Source organism: Drosophila guanche, unplaced genomic scaffold (assembly GCF_900245975.1).
Source record: "Drosophila guanche unplaced genomic scaffold, DGUA_6, whole genome shotgun sequence".
In the NCBI taxonomy this organism is placed as follows: Eukaryota; Metazoa; Arthropoda; class Insecta; order Diptera; family Drosophilidae; genus Drosophila; species Drosophila guanche.
The window spans coordinates 898849-918626 of record NW_022995756.1 but is presented as its reverse complement, the minus strand read 5'-3'; the positions used below and the strand labels follow the sequence as shown (position 1 = coordinate 918626).

Here is a 19778-nt window from a genome sequence, read left to right as displayed (position 1 = left end):
ATCTCATTAATCTATAATAATTGTTTCCTTTTTTTCCGTTTGATGGCTATAAGCTCGTTTAGAAGCACGGTGGTCATATATCTTTCAACTTCAGCGGCATTGTTGCATTCATTTGTTTGAGACTTTACTCTCTGTTTGCTAGGTACCCTCTCGGAAATTATAACAGATCTTTATTTTTCGAGCTGCTAGCAACATACCAACGATAACCACACAAATACTATGAATACCCCAAAATACTATCGTCTGACTTTCTAACTTTTTTCGCCCAGTTTTTTTGTCGGTCTGAGTACTGCCTGGCGTAAAGCCGCTAGAAAGTATCTTGGGCGCACACAATTTTCTTATCGGTTCCATACGAATATCATCCCTGATTTTTTTGCGACCCCTTGTTTTCGATCTGAGTACTAGGCTTATGCAATATAATTTGCTCGCAGCAAAGTGTGAATAGACGTGAAAATAGCATTTTGCAGGTTACACTGCTCAGGAAGCCGTTATGTTTTGTTATACCCGGTTCTCGATGAGTAAATAGGGTATATTGTGTTTGTGGGGAATAACCGATGTTTGTAACGCAGAGCAGGAAACGTTTCCGACCCCATAAAGTATACATATTCTTGATCAGCATCAATAGCCGAGTCGATTCAGCCATATCTGTCTGTCCCTCCGTCCGTCCGTCTGTGTGTCTGTCCACCCTGATGAGCGCCTAGTACTCAGAGACAATAGAAGTTAGAACCACCAAATTTTGCATCCAGACTATGCTCACACTGTTACAGGTGTAATTCAAAAATGAGCCCCGCCCCTTCCGGCCACGCAAAATCGCGAAAAAACTGCAGTACTCACAATTTTGAAGATACGAGAAAACTGAAAACACCATTCCGAACCATATTTATCAGATCACCGAATTGGGATCAGTGGCTAAGCCCACACCGTCCCGCAGCTTTTTTTCACATTCTCTTATTCACACTCTGCCTCTACAGTGTGCTCCAGAGGAGGGGACCGAGCTAAAAGAGCGTGTTGGCGTGAGAAGTGATGTATGTAGATGTAGATGACAGATGTAGAGAAAATTTAAAATTTGACAAAAAAAACGGTATGCACCTTGTGCACGAAGTAGCACTGAGTACCGGGTTAAAAAGTTGTGACGCGTAAATAGCGTCTCAAACGTCCCTTATCGTTTAATTTTTGATAAAATTTGAATGAATAGTGAATAAAAGGTATATAAAACAGTGAAAGTAAAATGGATCAATGCATGAGACCAAATTTGGTGGGATTGGCGGCTCTTGCATTAGCGAATGAGGAGAATATCATTGAGTAAACCTATATCTGCAGGAAAGATCTGCGGGGACGTTTGTCTATACATGTGAGTATTATAAATCATATAAATATGTGTATAAGTAGGGATCTAACCCTTTGCACACTCCTCAGTTTAAAAATATGACTCAAAGACCTTCAGTATTTGTTGAGGATTTTGCATTTATTTAAGAAAATCATATCCGGACTTCTTTGATTGGTGGAGGAGCAAGGCCGTACCAAGGAATATTTACTCCTGGCTACTGGCGTTCAAATAAGTTTAACAAATTCAAAATTCATATAAATTCAATCTAGTTTCAGTCATGTATAGAATTTTTGTTCGCCCTTACGATGGTCTCAAGCTCGTAGAAAAGGTCGGTGGTCATTTTCCTTTTCACTTAAGAGACATTTTTGCCTCCAATCTATATAGAATTTACTCTCTGTTTGCTTGGTAGCCTTGCGGAACATAAAACATCTGTATCTTTTCCGTGCTGCTCCAAAACTAATATCGAATACCACAAAATACCCACTGTTTATTTTCTAGGATTCATCTGCCAGCTTATTTTTCGATCTGAGTACTGCCGCTGTGCGCTTGTGCGCGTCAAAGCTGCATCACCTTAGCGGTGTTTTGTCATATTTTACATTTTTTCTTCATCTGTCATCTACATCTACAACACTTCTCACACCAACACGCTCCGTTCGCACGCCGCCCTTCCCTAGACCCGCACACTGCAGACCGCGGCAGAGGCAGAGGCAGTACCCGCACACAAAAAAAAAAGCAAATATAAGCTGCGGGACGGGGTGGGTTAAAAGTCGGCAGAGGGAGCGGCAGAGGGACGAAAGAGGCAGGGGCCGAGTGAAGCAGAAGCAGAGTTTGAATGAGAGAATGTGAAAAAAACAAATATAAGCTGAGGGACGGGGTGGGTTTAGCCACTGGAAATTAATTTCTTCATTGTGGCTATAATAATGATCCAATCGGATCCCAATTTGGTGATAGATATGGTCATTCCCTACAGAAGTCTGGTTGCAAAATTTGGTGGCTCTAGCTCTTATGGTCTCTGAGATCCAGGCGCTCAATAAGACGGACGGACGGACGGACAGACAGAGATGGCTTAATCGACTCGGCTATTGATGCTGAACAAGAATATATATACTTTACGGGGTCGGAAACGTTTCTTTCTGTGTGTTACATAATTTGTGCACAAATACAATATACCCTATTTACTCTTCGAGTACCGGGTATAACGAGAGGGACGTTTTTTTTTTTGTTTTTTGCTCTAGGTGACTCTAGGGGAGGGTTGCGAGCTAAAAGAGCGTGTTGGCGTGAGAAGTGATGTAGATGTAGATGACAAATGAAGAAAAAATTTAAAATGTAAAATTAAAAAACAAAAACACTTAGCTACAGATGTATTACTGAGTACCGGGAATAAAAGTTGACGCGTAAAAAGCATCTTACACGCTCCCTCTCGTTTATGTTGTTGTAGAGGGCCGGGCGAAATTTTGAATACAAATTATAAAAATATATACAAATTCAAAGAAATCCTTTTAGATTGTAAACAATGATGTTCATTTCTATTATAAACCTAAGTTACGTTTGGAAAAAAGTATTTAGATCTTAATTGCAGTGACCACTCATTTTCAATTGCATCTTTTTATGCACATTTTATTACAATCAAAGTACAAAGTAATATCTTAAACAAACATATATATATAATATTTATATATTTTTGTGTAAAAATAAACTATAGCGGAGGTTAAATTAGATATTATTGTTTATTTATAATAAATTTCATCCATTTAATATACACAAGTCATTTTATGTTCTTTAAATTGTATATTTAGAAACTTTGATGGCTTTTTAAATAGACTATTATATTTTTAAAGAAAAAACCATACTCAAAAATTGCTCATAATGTATTGTTATGACGCCATCCATATCAGTATCATGTTGCCGGAAAGCCGTTGTCAATGTCTGCAATTTAAAAATGTTGGGAATCAGATTATTACTAAGTACGGTGAAAATAGTGAAATCTGTAATGTATATGTATTTGCTCTCATTCGATACTTGTGGTAATAAGCTCAAATCAAATGTTCCAACTTAATCATTCTTATTACGATACGCTATAGGCATTTCCCTGACAACAACGCGGCTGTGAGTTTGACGATAAAAACTACTTGCACCAATAAAGCCGTCCCCTCCTGTCGGGATAATAGCAATAGTCAGACCTGGTCAGACCAGGTCAACTCAACTGTTCAGATTTGAGGCTTAAACAACAAAACACAGTACATCTTACAATATAAATCATACTCCCCTAATCTGTCTGTCCATTTTGCCTATTGAATAACTTTCTAGCTTATTCCTTATCGCCCAATCACTTAAGTATGTACATCTCTCTTTCTTCCTGTCTCTTTCAACCATCTGGCTGTTATATTACCGTTTCCCTGACAGGATTTATATGTGTACATATAAATACTTCTATAAAAGTCGGATAGTAACGTGTTTTTGGCATCAATACATATGATACATCATTCATTACTTGGGTTCTTAGTATATGCACACTACATTGGGTTTCTGTAGCTCCTTTAATCTCTTAGAAGTAGTTCTAGATCTCCTAGAACTTGGTTCATTACAACATTTTTTGTACTTTGAAGTAATATAAAGTAGGTTGACATGTCTCCTATCTGAGAGAAGTGTCCTTACATTTACAACTTTGGCGGCTCTCAATAATTTAGGCAACTTTTTTAAAAAGAACCGAAATTGAACGGCAACAAAAATAGCACCAAAACTTGTATCTTATATAAACTTATACTTTTCCGAGCTTTTTAATATATAATGTTTTTAATTGATATATTAATCGGTAGATTAAGTCGATTGTAAACAGACAGTTAAAAAATATTAGTTGTTTTTGGGTCTTTGATACACTTTAGGAAAGAAAAAAACCCAAGGGATCAAACCTTTAACTCCAAAAGCTATGTGAGGAAAATAGTAGGTTCCACATCTAAAATGATTCGTATTGCTTTAAAACATGTATCCAACCATAAACTAGTGAAAGAATTGGCGCAATATCCACATTTCGGTTGAAAATTCTGGTTCCTGAGAGCAAGCCGGCCACAGAGCTTAAAAAGGATCTTAAAAAATTTCCAAAGATAAGCAAAGCTAGATTTAGCTTAAAAGAATATAAATTTTTGAAGTCTGAGAAAAAATCCAGTTAAGCAAAGTCACCATGGGGCAAATTAAATACAAGGTAGAAAAAACACTGGAGTTGGCCAAAATATATATGGATATAGATCCTGTGATCCGGAGGAAGACAAATTTTTTTTTTTTTGCCAAAATTTTACTTTTGATGTAAAACGACTACCAAATGAAAACCACAACCTTTTGACACATATTTATATCTAACGAAAAGGGACGTTTGAGACGCTTTTTACGCGTCTTAACTTTTATACCCGGCACTCAGTACTACATCTGCACCTTAGTGGTGTTTTGTCAAATTTTTAATTTTTTCTTCATCTGTCATCTACATCTACAACACTTCTCACACCAACACGCTCCGTAAGCTCGCCGCCCTTCCCTAGACCCACACACTCCAGACTCGAGGCAGATCACCGTCCGCACAAAAAAAAAACAAACAAATAAAAGCTGCGGGACGGGGTGGGTTAAAAGTCGGAAGAGGAATCGGCAGGGGGAGGGCAGAGGCAGGGGCCGAGTGAAGCAGAAGCAGAGTGTGAATGAGAGAATGTGAAAAGAACAACAAAAGCTGCGAGACAGTGTGGGTTTAGCCACTGGAAATTAATTTCTTCATTGTGGCTATAATAATGATCCACTCGGATCCCAATTTGGAGATCTGATAGATATGGCCATTCTCTACGGAATGGCGTTTTCTTTTATCTTCAAAACTGTAGATTTGGAGGTTTTCGCCCTTTTGCGGAGGCGAAAGGGGGCGTGGCTCATTTTTTAAATACACTGGTTTCAGTGTGAGCATACAGCAGTCTGTAGCCAAAATTTGGTGGCTCTAGCTCTTATAGTCTCTGAGAACTAGCCGACAAACAAGACGGACAGACGGACGGACGGACGGACGGACAGACGGACAGACAGACATGGCTCTATCGACTCGTCTATTGATGCTGATCAAGAATATATATACTTTATGGGGTCGGAAACGTTTCCTTCTGTGCGTTACATACAACCGTTATTCCCCACAACTACAATATAGTAAATAGTAATAATAGTAAATAGGGTATTACTCTTCGAGTACCGGGTACCGAGACAAGAAAGTAAGGTACCCGTGCTGGAATCGATGATGAATCAATTTTTGTTATTTGTTATTATATAATAAAACAATAATGCTGCCTTATATGTAATAGAAAATGCCGTTGAGTTATGTCTTCATCAGGGAAATGACCCAAAACAGACCAGATAGAGAGCTCTAAGGTGTTTTAAAACAGTGACTTCTATGCAATGTTTTCTCTTGCTCAGTCCACAGATATGAACCATAGGGAAAATCTTTGGGGAACAGTTAAGGAATATGTTTCTAATACGAAATCAATGAAAAAGTTTTACATTTGGGGGTTCTGCCAGATTTGTGGAGATGAATCCCCAAGGAAAGACGACAGGACTCCAAAAAAAGCTTTGAAACAAATTATTAAACTTTGAATACAATTAAAGTAAAATATGGTAATGAAAAATTGTTGAAATTTCTTTTAAATTTGAAGTTGGTTGAGCTTTTATGAAATTGGTGCTATTCCAAACACCGGAATAATTAATTTTCCTTCCAAATATTTCCAACAAAAGCAATCTAAGCATACCATCTTTCTCGGATAAGTTGAATTAAGCCTCAAATTTGATATAATAGTTTTAAACACCTCCATTAGAACTTCATTCCACTTTCATTCAAAATTTTTTTAACAAAATATTTCAATATTATTTTCATGGTGCTATTTTAAACTCCGCAGCTGTATGTACATATAAACGTTAAGTCGAGTTCCTTTAAAAACCCTCTGTGAAAATGGACTTGTTAAAATTGTTGTTTATACTCACGTAAAGAACAATGCAACACTGTATGAAATCATCAAAAAGTATAGTGCCTCGTCCAAAACGATCAAATTTTCGGAGTAAAACGTCTACGAGGTGATCAGATAAACGGTACCCAAATGAAGTTAGTGCTGTCTTAAGTTCATTTTTGTCAATATTTCCCGAATTGTCCCGGTCAAATGAACGAAAGCAATTTTGCCAATCTGTCACATATTTCCACAGGGCTCCAAAATCTTGAAAAGATACTGTTCCTCTGTTTTCGCGATCAAACATTCCAATCATTAAACGCACCGTTTCAGGGTTAAATGCAGACCATGTACCATTAGAAAGGGCAACTTGTAGCTCATCTGCTGAAATGTGACCGCTTCTATCTTTGTCCACTCTGAAATAAAAACAATTTAATTTTCCCTTATATCGTTAGTTTCCGTAACTTGCCTTTGAAAAACATCCCAAAGGAATTGCTGATCTGGCATTCCACCCTGGTGATATGCCATCGTTTCGGACAAAAAATGGTATTAATTTATATGCCTTTTTAAAGTAACACAATGTATAAATTCTGACTCACGAATTTTTTTTGTACGCGCAAATAGTATTGTTTAATGTGGTACTATCGACTGACTGGGGAATGAATCGATAGCCGTGTAACAGGTCACGGGTAGTCGTGATGTGGAGTTGGTCTTTGAATACCCCACTGTACTTAGGGTATTGCAGTGATGACCGTATTCCACTAGTTTCAACATATATGCCTAGTACTCACATCTGAAAAGACGTTTTTTTGCAAAATGTGCCAAATATAGTTCATATATAGTTATAACGCCCAAGTGAAAAAATACGTATGCTGTACACTGCACAGACAACTTTTATGTTTTGATAAGAATCTAGTACTCAGATCCGAAAAATGTGACCATTTAGCAAAATCAGGGATGATATTCGTTTGAAACATATACAAAATTGTATCAAGCACAAACTTTTTGTTATAGGCTGCACGGCGTGCAGTACTTAAATAAACACACAAAAAATACAGATGTCAACTTTAATGTTTTTCCCACTATTCCGCTTATACAGAGATACATTTTTTATACACTGGTTTATTAAGTTTTCATTGACATATATATCTCAAATTAAACAATTACAAGTGCCATACAAGGCGGCATTCAGTTTATAAATCTGGTCACACTTAGCCGCTTGCAAAATGTTTTGCATGTTTGTCTTAAAAAAATGGGCGTTAACATTGGCAGACCAGCTGATGAACAGCGGATGAAAGCAACAACAAATTTGTCAATCATATTTATTATAAAAATTTCTCTAGGAAACTTACAGAAAGACTATAGACTTCTAAAGAAAGACTTCTTTTATCTTCGGTGGAGCAAAATTAAGAGGATGTTTTAAAATGCATTGAAGCGGAAGCATTGTCTGCAGCATAGTTAAACTTTTTCTCGAACTGCAACGACCTTCAATCGTTTCCCTTGTAATCCCTTGTAAGGGATGCCTTCTTATTTTCTAAGACTACATTTTACATTTAAATATGGTATTCCTCAGCATAAGAAGATCAAATTTCCCTATAAATTTGCGAGATTTCCGAACTATACGAAAACCATCTGATATTTCCTCCCATAGGTCGAGCAGAGTCTGTGTGGCAGAAGGGTGTCCAAAATATGTATTTCTAATGCCAGTATTGATTTAAATGATGTCTTACATTTTATGTGCATGATTTTACCTTTCTCAGATATGAACCAGAAACATTTTGTTCTTAGATCAGCTGCTCTTTGATTTTATTAGAGACCGAGAAAATGTTTGCCACCAATGAGTCCCTATGCTTAGCTTATATAAGAACTATTCAATTTTTGATTATCATAAATTTTTGAGTATGTGAAAAATGTTCGTGCGACATACAAACGATAAGAAATCAACCCTGCTTTTTGTTCGACAGACAATTTCGCAGCCAGAATTTTGCAGTTGTAAATTTCTTTACATCTGGTTGTAAACAGGTGTCGCAAGAAAATGTAGGGGATCTGGGTATTGGGCCTAAAGAATTTGTAAGAACTGGTGTTTCTTGTACGGCTTTTTTCAGAGTTAGCTCTTCTTGTTTTCACATAACGTAAGTTTTTTACATCTGGTTGTAATGATTAATGCTTCTGTCGACACGTTGTATATATATATATATTTTCTGCTGATCTGAGTACTCAACTGAAAAATTCTGGCTGCGAAACTGTCTGTCGATCAAAAAACAGAGTTGATATATATATTGTCGACAGAAACATGAAACACGGAAGGAAACAAGCGAAACAAGTGCAAGAGGGCTAGAAAAGAGCATTAAATGAAGACAATTTAAAGCTTATTAATTCAGTCCAATGAAAACTGACTGTATGGATATTATAATCCATTAATCTTATTCTCTGGACTCATATTATACATATATATTTTCTGTTCCCCCGGAAAGGATTTACATATCTTATAATGCCGTGCCATCTCCATGCATTGTTGTCCTTGAAACGCCATAACCACTCTGAAGTAACACACTCTTCCTGCTCTTATACAAAATATTATATTTTAACCGTTTTAATTTAGTAAACAACCCATAAACAGTGTACCCAGAGAGCATGAAATTTGCCCACTTTGGTCATACTGGTCACAGAGAGTAATATATGCCACTTTCTGTCGTAAAAAAATGTTGGGCATCTGGGTCCTGGGCCTAAAGAATTTGTAAGAACTGGTATTTCTTGCAAGGCTTTTTTCAGAGTTGACTCTTCTTGTTTTCACATAACGTACGTTTTTTACATCTGGTTGTAATGATTAATGCTTACTGATTATAACGAGCAGTACCTTAAACGACGTGAAATTAATGCACGTGTACACAAACAAGTAAAGGACACTGGATATAATTTTTTTTCAGTCCATCAGAAAAAGTCGGTTTGGTTCTTTGAGGAAAATAAAGTTCGATGTTGTTTGAACTAAAATGAAACTTTGAAACTACATTATTAAATAATCATGTCCCAACTTCTTGATCAATTGTTTGTTTGGTCACACAACAAAACCAATCAGATAATTGATTTATTTTTCTCACAGTTCCTTCTTTTGTCATATGGTTGTGTACATCGTTATGCTGTTTCGTTTCTTCGTTCCTTGAACCAGTTCATTCGGAATTATTGTACACATTATATTCCTTCTAGTTTCAGTTCATTTATCTGTTTTTAGTCCATAAAGAGCGAAAATTTTTTCTCATCGGCCTTCACATATTTGTTTTTTTTGGTGACACTGCGTTTAAAAAGAAAAATTTTTTAATTTGTATTAAATAAGCGAGCGTTATTTTAGAGAACTATTAAAACTTAATATGTCTGAACTTCAGTCATCTTTACTGCTAAAGAAACAATTGGCTGGTGAGTTAAATACAAATATTTGATAAATGTATTATATATGTATATATATTTATCTATGTATCTACATACAAATTAATATGAATATATATATATATTGATACAGAAATGTACATATATATTATGTACACAAAAATTTCCGTCTTGGTTTGTCTCCAAGGAATGTCTTTGTGTTGTACATATGTACATATATATTTTTAGGGAACTGATTCCCTATTACGATGTCACATGTTCCAAAAAAGGAAACTGGCAAACGGGCGTAGATTTATTTAGAATTATCTAAATTACATCTGAATAGTATATTTACACTTTTTTCTAGTTTACTTAGTTAATAGTGCCTTCAAATTCGAACGATAAAGTACGGAGCTGTATCGAGCCGGATACATGTTACATGCACATGTTTCATACATATACATATGTATGGACATGCATCCATCTGCAAATTTAATATTCTATTTAGGCGAAAAATGTCAGTTTTCTATGAGACAGACTTTTTGTTTTTTATGTTTGGAAGTCGCGAAGTACAAGGTTATATTGTACATGTGGAAATATCAGTAACTGCAGGGTACTGTTCATCATAGACATCCGAGCCTTTTTACATACATACACATACATACATATGTATTTGCAAACATACAAATATGTATGCAGCATTGTCCGTGTGTTTGAACACATGGATCGGGAGACTTCTAAGTTAACGAACAATTTGAATGTTTTTATTTGTGATAAGTTCTGGATAAATTTCGATTCTATAATTTGTCACGCCCTGTTCTTAAATCGGAATCAATGGGGCGAGTTCACATGGGCATTTTGATCCAACAACTTTATTCCATACGATTGTTCTGATAAACGCATATGATTAGTAATTTTGTTGCGGAAATTAAGGCATCATATATTGATAAACAAAATATATCTTCGATTGACCTAGTGCAAGATGATGATGAGATGAAGATGAGCCACCAGGCTGCTGTATGCTCACACTGATGCAAGTGTTTTTCAAAAATTAGCCCCGCCCCCGCAATGGTCGAAAATCTCCCACTGCCATAATTTTCACGATAAAAGAAAACTAAAAGCTAAAAGAGCGTGTGTCGTGAAAAGAGATGTAGATGTAGATGACAAATGTAAAAAAAATGTAAAATGTAAAAATCGAAAAAAAAACACTAAACACGGTACTGAGTACCGGGTATACAAGTTGTCCCTTCTCGTTTGTTTTCTCTTATCTTAAAAATTGGGGATACAGCCGATTTTCGTCCTTTGTTTTCGACCTGGCTAATTTTTAAAATACGGTTGTATCAGTGTGTGTACCAGACAGACTTGGCCATTGATGCTGATCAAGAATATAAAAGAGTTGGAATTAGCTTGGCAGCAGTGTATTTACAAAATATTTAATTTACATATCTCTATTTTTTTCATTTCAGAACTGAACAAGAATCCAGTAGAAGGTTTCTCAGCTGGATTAATAGATGAGAATGATATATTCCGCTGGGAAGTCCTAATAATTGGTCCGCCAGATACACTTTAGTATGTTTATATACTTAGATATTTCATGTAAATTTAAACAGTTCTTGCAATGACCTGACCACGTTGTTAGTTTGTTATTGGCTAGATACTTGCACCGCAATGACATATATTTCCGATCGCATAAGTCCCTCAGATAAAGTAAAATCACATATAAGTTAAAAAGGTCGCCGAATTAAAACAGAAAAACAGAATTTTGTTTTTCAATTTGAAATTTTAATTTACACATTATACATATGAAGGCTTACATATTCGTATTCTATGAGTTTCCACTACACCTTGTTGTAAATAGTTTAGCAGTACCCCCGATTTATACGAGTGTTGAGAACTGCCATTAGTGGCCGGGATCTGAATCTGTTGAATGCAGTGGATAAAACCAATTGGATTTAAAATTAGTATAGTTCATCCATTTTCAAAAACCTTCTGAGGTGTCTGCTTCCTAAGAAGCGAGAGCTCTGCATAGCTTTTTTGTTAATCAATCTGGAATTGCTTCTTTTAATGGGAAATTTAAATAAATTCAATATAAATATTTATGTAGACTTTGCAGTTTGTCATTATTGGAAATACAAAAAATGTCTCGTTCTCTACAGTCGAATTAATCCGAATTTATTTATTTTCCTGTAGTGAAGGAGGCTTTTTCAAAGCACATCTTTATTTCCCCAAAGAATATCCTTTGCGTCCACCTCGAATGAAGTTCGTCACAGAAATTTGGCACCCTAATATTGAAAAAAACGGAGACGTCTGCATTTCCATTTTACACGAACCTGGAGATGATAAGTGGGGATACGAAAAAGCATCGGAGCGCTGGTTACCCGTGCATACAGTGGAAACTATCTTGATATCAGTGATATCAATGTTGGCTGATCCCAACGATGAGTCTCCAGCAAATGTAGATGCCGCCAAAGAATGGCGAGAATCTTATCCTGACTTTAAACGCAAAGTAGCTCGCTGTGTCCGAAAAAGTCAAGAGGAGTGCTCGTAGAAGATGGATTTGCACTATATTTGTATATTTATATTAAAAATTTGATACATTAAAAAGAATAACTGAATTAACAGACGAATATTTTATTTTTTTTAAAGGATTTTGATGAAAACAAATGTTCTGAATTTTTAGTTTTATGCTATACTCGAAAAGGACAAATTAAAATATATTGTCCAAAACTGCATTTTTCATTTTTGACAAACTCTTGAGTGTTAATATAGGTGTACTATTATATTCTAATATTTTAATAACTACCTAAGCTCATCTTATCAATGTTTTGGAGAACATAAAGCCAACGCTACGGTATATGACATAAATATGAATGTACATATTTATAAGCAGTATGCATACAGTTGTGTTCAACGAAATCGTAGTGTCGCACCTCATCACTTTCACAACTATTTTTGAGACCCTTCCAGTCTTTCGAATTAAACAAGTGATACCTTTTTGGAAAGCCTGAAGTGTACACATTACAAGCAAGAATGAATACTGAAACATTTGCATTCCATTTTCTTGATTTTCATAACTTTTGACGGGTACCCTTGAAATGGGCTAATTAAAAAAACACAATATTATTTAAAAATGTCACCATCTTAAGTAAGCTTAACCTATATATTAAATATTTCGAAGAAAAAATGTTTGGACGTGGCGGTATTTTTGTTTTTGTAGCGTTGAAAAAAAGATTGCTCGATCTAGAAGAGGAGTCCTAAGATTTGGATTGAAAACTAAAGTCAGGAGGTATAATCGGAATGAAAACATAGTTGAATTTGCTTTTTTATGCGAGAGCCGTATCTTTTAGAGGTTGGTCAAAGATGGTCGAAGACAAGGCAAGGTCTTCAATATCCTTAAAAGTTATGAAAACAATTTTGTATCGCTCTGTAAGTGTTATGGTAGTTCGTAGACTACTGATTACAAATTATTTAAATGCAAGAAGTTCCAGAAAGCGACGCGTTTGGTGCTGAGAGTATAGGGGTATGTAGCTACAGTTTGCAAATCGCATGTGGCTGAGCTGTGTCACCGTGAAAAAAAAAACTTGACTGGTGAGTGTAAAGTTTTATTATATGGTAAGAAACAACAAAAAGAATTTGTTTGACGTTCACAGACATCAGATTAGTGCCCAAATTGTTTTATTGGCAGTATTGGGCATGTTGGGTTGAGCCCTATGAGTTCCAACCCATATGAAGTGGTACTTCATAGCCTGACGTTAGAATATTTCACAAAATGTTTGGGCCAGCTTACTTTTTTATACATTTCATTCATATTTCAGTCTAATAATACCTCTTTAAGGGATCTTTCAACAGGATAATGGTCCGAAACACTCAAGAAAGCTCGCCAAGAATCGGGTTTCATTCGAAAAGATCGGTGTTTTGCCATGTCCAACTCAGTCCTTGGATCTGAATATTATCGAAATCTTATGGGGAAATGCAAAATGCATTGTAATAAATGCGATACCGGCAACCAGAGCAAAGTGAGAGCAAGTGGTTAAAGAATTGTCCTATTGAGGCTTGGGACCTTCTGTCTGGCAGCGGACCTGCCTGGACATTACTGGCCCATTCCAGGCGGGAGTAAGAAGATAATTTAATCAAAATTTATAAAAAACGAGAAGGGACGTGTAAGACACTTCTTACGCGTCTTAACTTTTATACCCGGCACTCAGTACTACATCTGCACCTTAGCGGTGTTTTGTCAAATTTACAATTTTTCTCTTCTCTCATCTACATCTACAACACTTGTCACACCAACACGCTCCTTTAGCTCGCCCCCCTTCCCTAGACCCACACACTGCAGACTGCGGCAGAGGCAGAGGCCCACACTGCGAGAAGCAGAGTGTGAATGAGAGAATGTAAAAAAAATACAAAAGCTGCGGGACGGGGTGGGTTAAGCCGTCCTTATGAGCGCCTGATTCTCAGAGACTATAAAAGCTAGAGCGACCAAATTTTGCATCCAGACTGTTACAAGTGTATTTCAAAAATGAGACCCGCCCCCTTACGACCCCGCAAAAGGGCGAAAACCTCCCAAACCTACAATTTTGAAGATAAAAGAAAACTAAAAACGCCATTCCGTAGGGAAGGACCATATATATCCGATCACCAGATTATAGCCAGAACTAAGAAATTAACTTGCAGGGGCCTCCCTGTTCCACCCTGTTCCGCAGCTATTGTATTTTTTTCACACTCTCTCATTTACACTGCTTCTGAAGCGCGGCCTCTGCCTCTGCCGTGGCTAAACCCACCCCATCCCGCAGCTTATATTTAATTTTTTCACATTCTCTCATTCACAATGTGCTTCTGCAATGTGCGGCCTCTGCCTCTGCAGTGTGTGGCTCTAGGGAAGGGGGGCGAGCTAAAGAAGCGTGTTGGCGTGAGAAGTGTTGTACAGGTAGATGAAAGATGAAGAAAAAATGTAAAGTTTGACCAAAAAACCCCCACAAAGGTACAGATGTAGTGCTGAGTACCGGGTATAAAAGCTTTGAAGCGTAAGAAGCGTCTCAAACGTCCCTTCTCGTTTTTATTTATGCTCATGCAGAGCCTGAGCTGCAAAAACCTAATCTATATAGAGTGTCCTTATAATTTTTGTGTGTAAGCTTATTAATTAGGCGTCGTTTAAGTTATTGCTCATAAAAATCAACGGAGAGACGCGGGATCTCCTCGCGACCGGGGTCTGTCGGCCTCCTGGAGGAGTTCATCAATGGTCAACTCCAAAACGATAATCTGGAGAAGATAGTCGAGGTCCTCAGCGGGATCAGGGGGACCAGGGATACTGGATCGGTGCTGGGTTTCGGTATTCCGGGTTCGTCCGGTTTGTTCGTCGGAAGCGGTGTCAAACTTCAGGCTCTAGTGCGGACACGGATTCCCATCTGATTAGGTTAGGCATCGATTCCGGGGCGGGACATGTGCCATCGTTTTTTTGAGGTATGAGTATGAACTTCTTCCCGTAGGTCGCGTTGTGCGGTGACGTCTCGAAGGGCTTCGGCGGGTTTCCAATGTCCACGATCATACGACAGTTCTGGGTTACCCACATACCCCATGGCGTGGCGATGAGGTGGTATGTTTCCGCGCTAAAGACTCGTCGTCCTCGTCTTACACGCCTGGCGGAGAGGTTACGTGTGGAACCAGATTTTGTTGAGGGGTTCCTGGTTGGTATACCCCTCGACCTAGCAGTGGATCGCTACTCTGGTTTCGTGGTGGTTTGGGTTAGTCCGTCCTTTCGGTGTATACCCTTGATTTTGTCGCATTTTACATTTTACATTTTTTCTATATCTGTCATCTACATCTACATCACTTCTCACGACATCACGACTGTTTAGCTCGACAACCTCCCCCAGAGCCGATCACTCCACGAAGCCGGGCGATATTTTAAAAGACACTTCTAACAGTGTGATTATATTACAGCAGTCTGTATTGAAGTACTAGGCGCTCATCAGGACGGACGGACATATGTAGCTATATCGACTTGGCTGTTGATGCTGATCAAGAAGATATGTACATATACATATGTATGTATACTTTATCGTGCCGGGAACGGGCACTCTTCAAGTACCGGATATATTAACGGCGGTTGTTTTCCTGAAAAATAGATTATTTCTATTATTTTAATCTTGTTAATACGTTCGAACGGAAACTGATTATGTGGATATTATAATTTCTTGAACTTTTACTCGGTTCTCGGTACTCGGGACAGCTCATTAATAGATAATGGAAACGGATTGGACCAAGGATTGAACCGAATGCCGGTGCCCAAAAAGCAAGGGATACTTATAATGATTGCCAAAAACGTAAAAGGCTATGCTGCTAAAGGAACGGGATCAAAAGTAGCGGCTAGTTGTAGCAAGCAAGAAGTGGGCAAGCAGAGCTGGCCCACGTGTTGATTCCTTCCTTGTTTATACCCTTATATTATTATACATTGACATTTACAATGTTACAATGATTTAGTTATAGTGCGGAGTGCGGAAGAATGCGCCGCTGTCCATGAGTTACATACTGGACGCGACAGCATCCATATCGACACTTTCCTTTATTGCGTCTAATTATTGAAAGGCTGTGCTCAGAAATTCACCATAATTCTTTATTTGTAGCTTATCAAAATGCTCGCGGCTTACGTAGTAATCTGAGCACACTTTTCATGAATATTTTTACATTTTCATCCCAGGTTATTGTGTTTACCGAAACCTGGTTAAAGACGAACATTCTTAATTTCGAAGTTTTGGCAGATCGGAACACAATGTTTAGGAATGATCGTTCGTTTCGACGTGGAGGAGGGGTTCTATATTATTGGACTCTTACTTCACGTCGGAGTCCAGGTTTCGCAAGACCAGGAATTCCTCTGTGTACGACTGATTCTTCCTGCCATTTTATTTATATCACTTGCTCGCATATTCCACCGACTTCGGATGTCTTAATATACGGCATATCCGCCTTATAAACTATTTCTTCCTCGTTATCTGATAAAGGCCATATAATTGTTCTTTGTGATTTATACTTGCCAGGTACTTTTTGGTCTTTGGTAAACGAGTTAATAACCTTGTGCCCATGTCACAACATGACTTTATTGATGGCTTATTAGAACTGTCCCTGTCTTAAGTGAACCATGTGAAAAATTCCCTTAGTCGATTGATTGATATGTGCTTTGTCTCGGATCCGACCGTTGCGTTGCTAACACGAGCGCTTCCTCTCACTCTTCCTGAAGACTGCTATCATCCTACTTTCGAAGTGCCGGTATATTTTGGACGTCCGCTGCTTTTGTAAAGCCGAGTTTATGAAGCTCAAGCTCTGACTTTATTGAAGGCACAAACATTTTGTACAGTGTTCTTGACACAATTTTCGAGTGTGTCCCACTCTTGTTTCCGATTAGATCTAAGAAGCCTCCTTGGTTCACCAAAGAGTTATCCAGTCTAAAGAACCTAAAATCAAGAAAAAGTCTTGATGAAAAATAGTCTCTTCTCTTTCTCGTTATTTAAAAGCTCGGTCAAGTTTCACTTTTCTTAATGCTCAATGCTAGGAACTTTAGGAACTACCTACTTCGAAGCAGGATACGCTTTTCATAGAACCCTGAACAGTTGTAGCTGTTTAAAAGCTTTGTAAACAGTAAGCGTACAAAGTCCGCACTTCATCCTCCCTATCATTTCTGAATAAGTCGGAAACAATAATCACATTTTTTTCAAACAAATTATTTCCTGAAAAGCTACTCTGGTCATGTGTATCCATACAGTTTATCAAGCCCCAACCACATTTTCTGCCCTTTGTTAAATTAAAGCTCACTGCTTCATGGTCTTCGATAAGTAAAGACGGTATTTTCACCGGGTCCTGATGAAGGAATCTTTTATAACTCCTCTCCATGAGAAACGTAGCAAGTCTGACGCAAAAGAAAATAGTTAATCTAATCAAAGTTATCTGCTATTCCTAAAATGTTTGAGAAATTTTAATCTCCGCACTTGCAACATCTCTGCAAATCACTTATATCTCCAGCACAGCACGGATTTACAAGGTGATATAATCAAAAACCACTATTACTAATATTTTAGAATTCACCTTCTTTGTCATTAAAGGCTTCCAAGGTAAATTGCAGGTTAATGTTCTTTACACTGATTTCAGTAAGGCATTCGATTCTGCAAACCATTCACTTCTTGCACAAAAACTTAACCTTCTAGGTTTTCCGCCAAATCTTTTGAGATGGATTTTTAGCTACCTGTGTTCTAGGTCTTTTTTTTTGTTTTTCTCTCTCTTTATACTTACAATCTGTTTGTTTAAACAATAAGTAAATTGTATAATTAATATTAAATGAACAGAAATAGCAGTTTTCCAATGAGCCCTGCTATTATATATAACATCTTTTCAAATTGTTGGATTTATCTATCAGGGATATCGAGAATGTGGTATCTTTTCAGTCTTCTTACTGTTAAGCTATTGTCTAATAGACTTAAGGGTTTATTTCTTCTTTAATGGTTGGAATATTAAGATCTTTGTGGATATTTGCATTAGATACGTAAAACGGAGCATTGACAATGTGACAATATTTGAGTTGCTAGCAGTCCCCCAGAGCTGTATAGCGTAGGTCCAAACAGGCTTCAGTATGGATTTGTAGAGGCGAATTTTCCAAAGTGGTTTCTGATTTTCGACTTATCAACCAGGACATTTTTAGTGTTTTAAGTGTAAGTTGTTGATAGAGATACTTCACACAGGTACTTTGTGGAATTGGTGAGTGTAGCATTAAGTGTAACATTTGGGCAGTTACCTGGTCTTAATGAAAACGTTATTTGGACGGATTTCAGGGAGTTGATTCTAATTTTCCATCGAAGGAACCAGTCTTCAACTAGGCTTAGCTCAATTTTCAGGAGTTCGGAAGATTCATTTATAGATGTGCTTGTGGCTAAAACGGCTGTATCATCAGCATATGTTGCAACAGTGCATTTGTTTGTAACTGGCATGTCGGCCGTATATAGGGTGTAGAGAATTGGTCCCAATACGCTTCCTTGTGGGACGCCTGCGTTGATGAGAAGTAGTGATGAATTATCGGTTTTCTGCTGCACGTAAAAGCATCTTTTAGCCAGATATGATTTGATTAATAAATAGTACGGAGCAGGTAGCCATTTCTTTATCTTGTTCTTTTTGAACATCAAGAAATGCAGCAGTGCAGTATTTTTTTGTTTTCAAATGCCGAAACTATATCATTAATAACCCTGTGACATTGCCCAGGGGTCCCCGTGACCCCTCCTGAATCCGAATTGGTATTCAGGAATGATGGAAAGTTCGTCCAAAATTGGCAACATTCTCTTCAATAGTATTTTTTCAAACACTTTCGAGAATATTGTCAACAGTAGTTGTCTGCGGTAGTTCTCTAGCGAGAATTATATTAGTTGATGATCTTGGTGTTAAACTAGAGCCCATGTTAAAGTTTTTGAACACATTTAAGCCATGCTTGGGTTTAAAAAGAGGTGGTCAAAGGAATTTGATGACCCTTAAATAATGAGAGACTCTCTATATCGCGCATGTTCGTCCGATTTTAGAATACGACCCATGTGTGTGGAGCCCTCAATACTACACACATTAGGACCGTATTGCAGTGCAGAAAAACTTTTTACTTTTTCCCTGCGTGGCCTCAACTGGGATGCAACTGAGAGACTGCCATCCTACCGTGGTAGATTACTTCTAATGGGCCTTCCATCCTTAGTTACTCGTAGAAAAATTAGGCTAATTTAATTAGGCAGCCTGGAGGCAAAATTTGATGGCTCTAGCTCTTACAGTCTCTGAGAACTAACCCACAAACAAGACGAACAGGCGGACAGACAGACTGGCTCTATGAACTCGGGTATTGGTGCTGATCAAGAATATATACGTGTGTTCTTCTGTGTGTTACATATGTACACTTACACTTTTACCTTTTCTAACATTTCTAAGCTTGAGCCAAAATCGGGTTGGGTAGAGTTATAAATAACCAAGGTTATCAAAAAAATTTGTCCTCAAAATTGAACCTCCCTTTATATTTTGATGCCAAGTCGTCTTGTTGGTGCAATAGTCTTTAAAACTTTGAATATCTCTTTGATCGTGAGTTTAGTAGTTCGTAAAAAATCCGTCGATTGTAGCTTCTCAAATTT

At 37.5% G+C, this 19778-nt stretch overlaps 2 protein-coding genes across 3 annotated transcripts; one reads left to right on the top strand and one right to left on the bottom strand.

The window, feature by feature from the left end:
• Window positions 1–3100: 3100 nt before the first annotated feature.
• LOC117590155 (programmed cell death protein 6) lies at window positions 3101–6894 on the bottom strand. 2 transcript variants are annotated; one of them, XM_034282542.1, is made up of 4 exons: window positions 6879–6894; window positions 6749–6792; window positions 6320–6695; window positions 3101–3253 (listed from the first exon to the last, which is right to left on the bottom strand). In XM_034282542.1, the coding sequence occupies exons 2-4, from the start codon at window positions 6784–6786 to the stop codon at window positions 3152–3154; spliced, it is 516 nt and encodes a 171-aa protein (XP_034138433.1). In that variant the 5' UTR covers window positions 6787–6792; window positions 6879–6894; the 3' UTR covers window positions 3101–3151. The 2 variants fall into 2 exon arrangements, with proteins under 2 accessions (XP_034138433.1, XP_034138432.1); XM_034282541.1 differs by having other exon boundaries at window positions 6749–6882.
• Window positions 6895–9465: 2571 nt separating this feature from the next.
• Window positions 9466–12266, top strand: LOC117590158 (ubiquitin-conjugating enzyme E2 G1). Its single transcript, XM_034282544.1, has 3 exons — window positions 9466–9690; window positions 11106–11208; window positions 11830–12266. Exons 1-3 carry the CDS (start codon window positions 9645–9647, stop codon window positions 12185–12187), a joined length of 507 nt encoding a protein of 168 aa, XP_034138435.1. The 5' UTR covers window positions 9466–9644; the 3' UTR covers window positions 12188–12266.
• The last annotated feature ends 7512 nt before the right edge of the window (window positions 12267–19778 follow it).